Source organism: Diachasma alloeum, unplaced genomic scaffold, assembly GCF_001412515.2.
Source record: "Diachasma alloeum isolate Michigan unplaced genomic scaffold, Dall2.0 Dall_scaffold_00336, whole genome shotgun sequence".
Classification (NCBI taxonomy): Eukaryota; Metazoa; Arthropoda; class Insecta; order Hymenoptera; family Braconidae; genus Diachasma; species Diachasma alloeum.
Genome location: NW_021680475.1, coordinates 610,225 through 621,939, shown reverse-complemented (window position 1 = coordinate 621,939; position 11,715 = coordinate 610,225). Strand labels below are relative to the sequence as shown.

General features: G+C 35.1%; 2 protein-coding genes across 2 annotated transcripts; one reads left to right on the top strand and one right to left on the bottom strand.

Annotated features, from left to right (window-relative positions):
- Positions 1 to 780: 780 nt before the first annotated feature.
- LOC107040453 lies at positions 781 to 2,455 on the top strand. The gene is made up of 2 exons (XM_015260544.2): positions 781 to 1,052; positions 1,825 to 2,455. Exons 1-2 carry the CDS (start codon positions 815 to 817, stop codon positions 2,205 to 2,207), a joined length of 621 nt encoding a protein of 206 aa, XP_015116030.1. The 5' UTR covers positions 781 to 814; the 3' UTR covers positions 2,208 to 2,455.
- LOC107040452 (zinc finger protein 429) lies at positions 1,058 to 6,045 on the bottom strand. The gene is made up of 4 exons (XM_015260543.2): positions 5,702 to 6,045; positions 3,625 to 4,519; positions 2,985 to 3,155; positions 1,058 to 2,352 (listed from the first exon to the last, which is right to left on the bottom strand). Exons 1-4 carry the CDS (start codon positions 5,975 to 5,977, stop codon positions 2,222 to 2,224), a joined length of 1,473 nt encoding a protein of 490 aa, XP_015116029.1. The 5' UTR covers positions 5,978 to 6,045; the 3' UTR covers positions 1,058 to 2,221.
- Positions 6,046 to 11,715: the final 5,670 nt, after the last annotated feature.

Sequence of the window (11,715 nt, the reverse complement as noted above, 5' to 3'; positions counted from 1 at the left end):
TCTGGTCATCAACTCTGGTTTTCAGTTGAAATTGGAATTGTTAATTTACACAATAATAGGAGTGCATTGACGATTTTTTCTTAACTCGCAAAAATCTTCAAATAATTTGCTACCGATTGGTGATAAAATTTTTTGGAAATAATGAAATAGGGGGGATAACGCCTTTTTTCAGGGGTGATTTTTCAAAAATTCATTTAAAAAAAAGTACTAACTAGCAAATGTTTTTTATTAGTACGCAATTTTCTTCAAAACTACTTCAATGAGGGAAAAAATAAAAATTTGGAATTCGGAATCTATACATGAGGGGCTAATTGATCGGATCTCATGGACGGCTCAGAATTGCGTTTTTCCACTTCCTACACCCTATACAAGATAAATTAAATTAATTTTTTTTGGCGTTTTCGTTTTTCGCGATTATCTCGGAAACTATGAGAGACAGAGCCTTAAAACCTATTCCATTCGATTCCTGAGGAAATTTGGGTTCCCTTTAGGCAGATGGACGGCTCAGAATTGAGTTTTGCGTTTTGCGTTTGTTTGAAAAACGGGAAATCTGACCCTTTGAAAATTTGCAAAAAAAAAAAACTTTTTCAGTTTTCACTTTTTCCACATACTTTTGAGAGTTCTGAATAGCCCGTCGCTTACGATAGGCTTAAAACTTGAATGAGGAATTCTGGCAGCTTCCATTTACGTCACGATGCCAAAAACTAATCACTAATTTTGCCTTCAGCTATTTTCGGCGATAGTCTTGACCCTCGTTCATCAGTATTAACGAGTATGCAAAGCTGCTAGGCGTTTTGCAGGGTGTTCAGCGATTATGGATGATCACGAGGTGGAGAGTCAGATTACTTCCCTGTGGAGACAGGGGAAATGGGAGGATATCATTCATTTTGGGAAAAGTTGGAATTACGAAGCTTGGAGGATTCTGTGGGTTTGGCCCTCTATGAATGACTTGGAATGGATCAAGGGGACTATACTAGAGCACAAGGTGCAGGGCATCATCAGTGTTGGATGCGGAACTGGATTATTAGAGTGGATTATACAACAGTATACTAGTAAGTCAGATAAAACCACTTTTTATTATGTAAAAAATGCAACAGATTGACTCTTTAATAGATGAGTTCAAAAATTTCATTCAAATCATTCTGAGAACTTTTCAGAATTCATTAAATTTTCTCAAGAGATCTCTTGATTAATTTCTCTGGATCTCTTGCTTACAGAGATTTTTGCGCAATAATTGGCGGATATTTCAGGAATTATTTTCTTTTATCAATACATTACTTCATTCGGTAATGAGATTCTTCAATTTGATTTTTCTAAATTGATTGCAAGAGAAGGTGAATTATGCATCTCATTATTTTGAAAAAAAAATCTCCAGAACTCGTGGATTTATGGAAAGAAGTCAAAGTCTTTTCTACAATTCAATAATTTCTTTACATAAGGAATATTTTCAAAATCATCGTAATGGTTCAAGAGTTATTTCATGATAACATTGCGTTACTGAAGTAGATCGTAAAATAATTTAATTTTAAGTTTTTAAATTGATGAATTTTGAATTAAAAAGAAAATTAATCGCAAAGAAAATGAAAATTCCTTGAAATATATTTGAAACCAAACGGTTTGGAGGAAAAAGCTCCCAAACCTCCCCAAACCTTCCCAAACCTCCTGAAATTCTCTACGACAAAGATCCTTTAATAACGTTCTTTAGAATTTCCTCCTTCCGAAGATATTTATAAAATAATTTACTGTTTATCCAAGAGTTATCTCTTTTCATCACTGCATTACTGAATTCGATAATGAAATAGTCCAATTGAATTTGAATTAAAGAATGCGACGTAATTGGAGTAGAAGCAGACAAATGTTGGTGGCAGAGCAAGTACTCACCCACAATGTACCTGAACCAAATCATGTTTATCAGTGAAGATAATTCTACTGTTGACATTCCATCCAACTACGCGATGTTATTTTGTTATTTCAATGATGGCGATGCTTTTTACGATTACATGAAAAATTACTCTGGCAGAGTAATCTTCATCATTGGACCTGATAAAGATCAGAATCGTTGCACAGATCCACTGCCCTTCGATGGAAAATTGAACGAACTTGGATGGAGACTCAGCAGAGCTCGAAAGATGGATAATGAGAAAGATTTTTTCACTGTGTATGTTCGGTTGAAATCCGCAGATGATAATAAATCACGATTGGACTGATTCTACATTTTTTTTCAATCTTTGGCATTTCGTGTGCCATCTCTTGAGAATTCTGTATGCTTCGTGATATGAGTCAATAATTTTTCTCGTTTTAACGTTCGGTAGGGGCAGTACTGGCAGGAGAACATTATACCCTCATCTAGACCTATAATATCACAGTTACAATTTTATCATTTGTTTTGTGTGAAAGGAGAAAATTAGTTTTTTATTATGTGTAAAACAAAGAAAAACATTTGTAACACCAAAGAGATGAATAAATTTTTTTTAAATAGTTTTTTAGGGACCAGACTTCAAATGGTCAGCACTAGATTATATTTTTTGGCAATTTTCAACTAGCGTTTTTTTTTTTTATTCCAACAAGACTCTTGTTTGAGAAAACGTTTTTCTTCTTTTGAAAGCTATTGAGGTTCAAAAGTTCTGCAGTTAAGTAGCGGTTTTCAAATTTGAAAATCCAACTACTTATAACGTTTTTGCCGGACATTTTCATTGATAGGGTATCTAGACACTTAACAATGAGACGTCAAATTTTCTCAAATATTTCTGGAACTTTACTACAGTGTAATTTAAAAAATCGGGAAAAGTACGACACGGCGCTCATACCGCGACCAACGGAATATTTAGATCATGTGACTGGAAATTACTGACAAGTCACTGGATTTCCGGATTCCTGATACATTAAATTGTTTAGCTTACTCATTAAATGTAGGAATAGATCCTTAGAAACCTAAACTTTTTTCTGTGTGAAGATGTAAACGAACAGGTTCATTTTCGCCTTACCTGGATGTTTGTTCTTCAAATGAACTTTGTACGTGGAAGACTGTATGCAGGCATAACTGCAGTGTGGACAATTATAGGGTTTTAATCCCAAGTGACGTAATTTATGTCTTCTTAGAGAGTTATGGTCTCCAGTGGAGTAGGCACATTGATCACATGAGAAAGGCTTTTCTCCTGCGAACAAAAAATGGATTGAACATCATTGAAGAGTTTTTGACCATTGAACCACCATGCAGAAATGCGATTCAATAGTTGAGTGGTGAAACATGGAAATTTTAGCCTTTCGTCAGGTCTAGTTATGGATATCCAAGTACTTTTTACGATTTTGTACAGATCATAGTGTGGATGTAGAGATGTTTAATCCTTAAATTTATGAATTAAATGAATTGGAGAAATTTGGAAAAATTTGTAGATAATCAACGTTATTCACATTATAACTGTGTGGTAGTCACCACTACGCCTCCGTCTAGACATAAAAAATTCGCAAGGAACATTTCCCCAAATTTATTCAAATTCCTAAATCGCTTCATCTCTCTCACACAGAAAATTAAAACCTGAGCAATAAATAATGAAAATGATTGAAAAAATTTCCCCAGAATGCATTCATCCCGTTTTTATCCTATTGAATTATTCAACCAATTACCTGTATGTCTCCTTAAATGAAGCTTCAATCCGCTCCTCGTAGCAGCAGAGTAATCGCAAAAATTACAAGTGAACGGTTTACAGTCTTTATGCGCTGAATTACCATGTAATTTCAGTAATCTACAAGTCTTAAATACTCTTTGGCACTTGTCACACTGAAAAGTGTTCTTATCATCTGACTTGTGTGATGTCTTGTGAGACCTCAATTGCTTAGAAGTCTTGAAGCCTTTCCCACAGAACTCACATACAAAAGGCCTCTCATTTCCATGAATCCCTCGATGCTGATGAATCAATTTACTCAGACTAGGAGTTTTGTAGTTGCACAAGTCACAGGTGTGCAGCTCCATATCAACTAGATGTGACCGCCACAAATGACCAGCCATTGTGCTCCAACGGTTGGAAAGGAACTCTTGGCACTCTGGACACCTGAAGGCCTCTGTCTCTCCTTTCGCCTCAGCATTGTGACACTTCTTGTGGTACGAAATGTTCTCTTCTGCCAGCAGACGAACATTGCAGCTCTCAGTCCCACACTTAAACCCCAGAACTCTAACATCCTTCTTCTTTCTGGAATTCTGCTTCTCTATACAGTTCTTGGGTATTTCTGAAGCCTTGTAGTCCTCATCCTCATCAGAATCATTTTCACAGTCATTCAAGTCATTTATAATCTCTTGCTCGAGGGGAATCGAAATGTCTAGCCTTCGATTATCAATTTCAGGTTCACGAGTGATTACATCAGATTTCGAAGATTGCAAGAATGATTTCTGTGGGATCTCTATGCCACTCACTGCCTTGATATCTGTATTTTCATTGTTTATTCCACTCTGTTCAGTTGAATTCTTTTTTTCATTGTGGACATTCAATTTTCTGATCAAAGTTGCTGCGCAAGATTCTGTCATCTGAAAATAAATTCAAGTCATATAATTGAAATAAATTTGTAATGTATCCTTGGAATTGAATTCTCAGAACTTCATTTGAAATAAATGTATGTGAATATTCCAAATTAAAATAATGTAAGTTGACTAGGTTTGAAAAAAATGAATTCAACGGAACTCTGATTAGACACAGTTTGAGGAAATTAATCAAGTTGAAGGAATTAAGAATTTTCCTCTTAAATACTACATCATGGCAGTGTCTCAACCTGATCAATGAATAGGAAACTCTTGCACCCAAAAAAATGACGTAATTGAATCATCTAACACTCTCTAATTGAAACTGTTCTGCTCATTCCGACTATATTTTCGTTGGAGATTGATCATCTCATAAATTTATTTAAATGTTTTAATTATGTGAAATGAATAATTCACCAATTTCAAGTCAATAATCTCAAATAAAGCCTCTATCAGAATCAATTGAGCATGATTACATGATAATACATTCATTCTCTTTGCCGCCTAAACAATGATTTCAATTCTAATTAATAGTGTTTATTTAGATCAAGGAAAGATGTCTGTTTAAAAAACTATTCATTTGCTGTGAATAAAAAAACAAATAAGAACTCTGCCTAATGTGCATTTTGAAATGAAAATCACGGCTACTTTTCATCTCCCTAGATGAAACTTCTTTTATTTGTGAGCGTAGGGTGGGGTAAAATGGACACTTTAGACTTTTTTAAAATTATTCATAACTCAGAAACAAATTTATCAGTTGAGCTCAATTTAGGCTCGTCACAAAGGGAAAGAATTGTTCTTTATATTGAAAAAAAAGTAATTGAATTTTATCAACATTTCAACCCCTCATTAACATTTTTAAAAAAGTCAAAAGTGTCCGTTTTACCCCAACCTCCCCTAAATGATTGAGCAACAAAATTTGATTACAAATTATTCGTGACCATCATTTGTAGATCTCGATTCATTTTCATCTTTATTCTCTATCATTTGTCTTCTGTGATTGCATTCAGCTGCAAAAAGCTGAATTACAGATTTTTAAATCAAAATATTGAAACATGGGTGTTTGGAACAGAGTTCTCGGATAGCTTTTCTCAAAGAGATTTCCCCAGATAGGTCTTTTCTTCTAGGACACGTCCAAATAAATTCCTGAATTCTCCTAATTAATCTCAGAACAACAAACTGATTGAATACCTGATGGTCGTGTATGGCATGCGATAACAACGAATCTTCCGCGAAGAATATATTCGCGCATCCAAAGCACTGTAACTTCGATTTCTTTCGGCAATTATTGGGAGAATCGTCTCCACGTACGTGTTGTTCGATTGCATTTTGGTCCAGCGATACGAGAGAACACTGTGTGCAGCTGTAATATTCACAACCATTCAAATTTTTCGTTAGATACGATACACCGGGACTGGGAGAAGGTTCCGAGGTAGTTGCTAACGCTCCTTGAAACTGACGCGACATAAATCAATTATTACTCCTTTAATTAGATCGATTAATACTCTTCGTACGTCTGTTACGTATCATCACAATCCAAACATAATATTTTGACATGTGCGTGTGTGCGTGCGAGTGTGCATCTGCGTTCAGATACGAGTTCACCTTTACCGACAGTCGAGATTCGGTTTGAGTGCAGAGAGTTTAAGTCTGCAATCAAGCCTGAAGATAGCACCAGAAGTTCATCCCCCGACTTAACATTGAATATTAAAAATTCCCTTGATGTGCAGACGCGAAAGCCCTAAATATGCAGTCTCGTTAATTCAAACGGCGGTCGTAGTCTCTCATTTCCCATCTAACATCTCAGCAAAAAGAAGTTCTAATGGCTCACACGCTACAGGGCAGTGTTTGCAAATCATTAGTGCCTTCCAAAGAAAGGAAGATCCATACAAAGACAAAAACACTGACACAAGAAGTCAAGTGCTCGACAGTCATCCAAGCGGCGTCCAAGTGTTTCTCTCATTCATAAATAAAAATCATCCCAATGAGGCTCTCCTATTTCTCCTCCAGGTCTCATGAATATGGGACAAAGAACCCTGTCAATATGTACATTAAATTACGTCAACAATTCTGGGAGGATTCAGAGCAAATGAACAACGCCGATAAATCCACCCTTCGCCATTGTGCCGACAGGTTGTACAAACAATTCTCCACGAAGAGAGAGAGAGAGAGAGGGAGAGATGAGGCGAGAGAGATTTCACGTTTTCGGAAAGCAACTCATCGTGTCCCAGAGGAGATGAGAAGCGTGTGGCGGTCTGTGGAGTCTCTAATAATGAAGAACCCTTCGTTTCGCACGAGTTCTGATCCTGTTAACGGGATCATCCCGGCATAACCAATCCACCGAGCATCACCATGAAATTTGCACGCCATGAAACCCAAAATTTGCCGGACACTTGCCCCTGCATGATAGGTGCAGAGGAAAAATGTTTACCTGTGAGTTTCACAGTTTTCTCCCACGCAAGCAGAACTGGCACGCATGAAAAAAATTGGCAGGATTCCGGTTTCCGTGGCACTGTAGGTTGACAGTTGATTTCTGTAGTATTTTGGGTGAGGAATACGGGAAAAGTATTTTTAAAATTCTACCTTCATCCAGTTTCGTGCAGAGGAAGAGCTAATGGGGAGGGCCAATCGAAAGAATTACGAGGGTTACAAAAAAGAAGTCTAGGTTCAGGAAAGGCACAAGGGTCACAAGGGTCACAAAAAAGACTCGCTAGGAGCACAAGGGTGATACTACCTTAGGTGACTGCGTTTTTGACTAAAAATTTTCTTTCCAGTCTTTTTTTCCATTACTTTTTTCGGCAGGATTCCGGTTTTCGCGCTGAAGCGAAAGAAAATGGTAATTTCGGGGTTTATGAGCGTGATATCTCCAGAATAATAAGAATAAATTTTTTTCTGTATTTCTCCCGTATTCCTCACCCAAAATAGCGAATTTACTAGAAATAGTAGATTACACACCTTGGCCAGTAAAGTAAGGAATGTCTCAGATCACATGTAATCTGAAACATGTGATCTGAGGCTTTCTTATTTACTGGCCAAGATGTGTATACTATTTTTCTGCTCGACGTAGCCGGAAAGTGGCAACTTCGTTTAGCGCAGCGGCCAGGAAGTTGACGCTTTCCGGCCGAAGGGCAGAAAATTCTATTGGAAGTTTATAGGAATTCTATTGGAAATTTATAGGAATTCTGTTGGAATTCTATTGAAAAATTCTACTTGTTTTTGCGCTGATGCTATTGCATATTTGATGGGAAAAGGTCAATGTATTGTGAATTTCCGTTCGAATTTTTCTCGTGAGATTTTTTCTATTTTTTCAAAGTTTTACTTTTTTTTGGATTACAGAATCCAAGTGGAAAAACTTAGAAAATTGATGCCCAAGCATTCTTATAAAAAAAATCTCAAGAGAAATATTCAAACAGAAATGCGAAATCTATTCACTTTTTCTTATCGAATATCCAATAGAATCAGCGTAAAAAAAAGAATAGAATCTTTCAATAGAATTCAAATAGAATTTTTAGCGAATTCGCGACGTTTTCTATTGGTTTTGTTCATACGTGTCGCACTATTTTATGAACATTAAATAGAAATATTATTCCAAATGGTCAGAGCGATGAACTACTATTTCAAATATATATTTCAAGTTGACTATTTTAGTCGATCAAATAGTATTTATTTATGTCTCTTTGAAATTGAAATAAAATGGTCATTTGATATTGCATTTCAACGAAACAGAAAATGAAATAGTATTTACTATTTTATTTCATTACTTCACTATCTAGTTTTACATGAAACAGTTTTTTTTCGTATGAATATTTCCCTATTCTATCTCTTATCACCTACATTGATCTCTCGTGGTGAAATAATCGCAAAAATTCGATGAATTATTTCAAATAATATGTTCCTTTATCGAATTATTACAATTATGACAATAGAAATAATTTTCAAATAGTATTTCAAACATTATTTTGTCCAGCTCTGCACGCAAGGACTCATGAAAACTGTGGAAAATGTAGGGCTCGAGGAGGAAGGGTGGCACGATGAGCCAATTCGTAACGCTCAGTCACAATATTTACATATGCATATCATCATTTATGGTATCTCATTGAGGGAAAGATATACCAGTGTGTTACACTTGGGAACAATCTCCCAAAGGACTCTCTACGTATCCAAATCGCATTAACGTTTGCCGGCCAGAATACCAGTGTCTCGTTTACCTCACCCCACAGTCACTTATGCGATTTGATATGCGTGGAGTAACTGAGTTAGACCCGGCGGAATGACAGATGGTGGTTATCGTTTATCCATGGCTATTCTCTTCTACTGGTGAGTTATTTTTTCTTTTTTAACTGTGGGAAATTAGTCATTGATCTAGGAAACTCCCACAATTCTGTTGTTTATTTTTTTATGTTTTTTTCTTTCGTCTGGGGTTTTATTTAAAATTAATGATGCCAAGTTTCGATTAAGGGGGCAGAGAATGCATATAATTTATTGAAGCTTTGAGGACATTTTATACATATATTTAAGTGAATTTTGATTAGTTTTACTCACAGGTTATGGAATTTGAAAAGAAATCATTTTTTTGAGTCGTCTAAACCTATTTCCCCCTTAAGGAGTTTTTGTGGTACATCATGCACTCAAAACACGTCATGATTCAAGTAGTTTCTTGGCACTAGTATATAGGGTACACTGAGAGAAAAATAAACACGTTGTCAAACAAGTCTCGTTTGGGCCAACAAAATCGCTAGTTGAAAATTGGCAAAAAATAATTTGTTTGGTTCGAATTTGAAAGTCTCAAACATGAATAATTGTTGTGCTTTCGACAGCAACGAAATATTTGGCTCAAGAGGCGGATAATTCACACCAGATGGTGCCTTTTCAGGATGACAATATCTCATATAGAGGAAGATTTATCAATTATTATTGTTTATCATATTATTATTCTTTCAGTTAAGGGTTAATTTCTTGTATGTGATTATTAAACAGCCGAAACGAAAAACTACTATTCCTTGTTTCGCATAAAACAAAGATTTTTTGAAGCAAAATACGTATGGGCGTATCGAATAACGAAGGGGTAGTGCTAGAAAAGAAAATTCTTGCGTGTACAGAGAATCCAATTTTTTTTGAACTACGAAATCGATTTTTACGACAAAAATTTTTCATTCCGGCGCACTCTCTGCATGTTTGGCACAAAAAATCCTTTTTTGATAATTTTCAAAAAACTATTCTTGGCACAAGTAAGACTTGTTTGAGAACTTTGGCGTTTTTCTCTTAGTGTAGGGTGGGGTAAAATGAATATTTTGACTTTTTTTAAATACCCATAGATAGCTAAGCGAAAAAATATTGCTTAGATATTTTATAATAATTTATTGAAAATTAGACCGTTTTGAAACCTGGTATTTCGGTCATAACGTCACAAAGTGGCATAAGTAATGCCGGGTAGCGCTCTATGCCATAAGAAAATCAATCTCGGAATCTATTGAAACCCGAACAATCAGTGTACTTGTGACTACAAATTCGTGCACATATATACAAAATCCAGAGAATTGCGATCGGGTTGTGGATGTGGTTACAGATTCGCAAATACATTTCCGAAAACCATCAAAATAGCTTTGGCGGCGATAATCCTCGCGAAATGATTTAATATTAATTCAATCACTGTGATGTCACTGGATTGTACGCATCGTAAATGACAATGCTTCTAGAATATGTGAAGCGCTCGGAAGGATCAATAAGGGCAATGATGCAGGTTTAATTTAACAATAATATGCGTACTTACGCTCATTTAGTTCACCTGCTGTGCTTGGACAATTTTAATTATTCATTGCTCCAATAAACTCCCACAACACTGTTAGGAAAAACTTGAAATTTCATGAACAGTTAACTAGTAATTTTCAGTATGATGACATTGAATGCAATTACGGGGAAAAATCATGAAATTCCATATTTCACTAAAAATTGAATAAAATTTTAAAAAATGATAAATTTTTGAATTGCATTGAAATTTCAATGCAGTCCTAAATATTCAGTGCCCAATTACAATGAATAAAGATTATTATTGATTATTTGAATGAATTTTCAATTAATTAAAAATTAGTAATTAATTGAAAATTGATTAATTTTCAGGGAATAATTGAACTGAAATTTACAGTTCTCATTCATTTTTCCATGAAATTCAGAATTTTCAATGGCGAAATTCCTTGAAATGTCAGTACATTGCGATCAAAATTTCCAAGAAGTGTACCGGAAATTTCAACCAAAAATTTTTAAAGTGAACATTGTTATTCACATTTCTCTGTTTTTTCAATTTAAGTTTGATAATAATAATTTTTAAGCGTAAAGATGTAGATGTGCTGATTCATATTCCAATTTTTATGCCCTCATTTAGCAATTATCGCTTTTAGAACCTCTAAATTGAACGTACTTATTTAAATACCCACTTCAACCACCTCAAGAAAATGATGCAGGTTTACTTTCACAAGAGACCACGTACTTATGCTCATTTCTTTCATCACTGTTGCAATGGCATAGCTTTTATTATTGATTGCTCCAATAAACGCCACCAACTATGTTATTTAGGTTTTTTCTTGGTTTTTTCCCTCTGGTTTTTATTTCAAATTAATGACAGCAATTTCCGAGCTGAAAGAATTAGAGGTGATGCTTCGTACTTCATGTTTTATGGCCAAATTTAACAATTATCGTTGTTGACCTTTAAAATTGAACGTACTTATTCAGAAATTCACTTCAACCATCCAACGAAGTGGTACAGTTTTAAATTAACAATAGTGCACGTACTTATATTGACCTTTTTCACCTGTTATACTTGAAAACATTTCATCGTTTATTGCTCCAGTCAACTTCTAAGCTTTGTTACTTGTTTTTTTTTTTGTTTTTTTTCTCTCTGGTTCTTCATTTAGAATTAATGACCGCAATTTTCGAGCTGACAGAATTAGAGATGATGCTTAGAGATGAGATAGTTCTTCTTGTCAATTTTCGAGTCATGAACTTACTTCATATACTGTTAGAAATTTTTGGAAATTCCATGGAGGATATGATAGTAAATCTCATGAGAGTGACATTGAATCGGATTTCCAGAAATAATGGTTATGAAATTTCATGTTTTAAGTAGAATTCATGGAAATTCATGAATTTTGAGTGGAACATGAATATTGTAGAACAAAATGACATAAATTTTCAATTTTTCCCTGAATTTT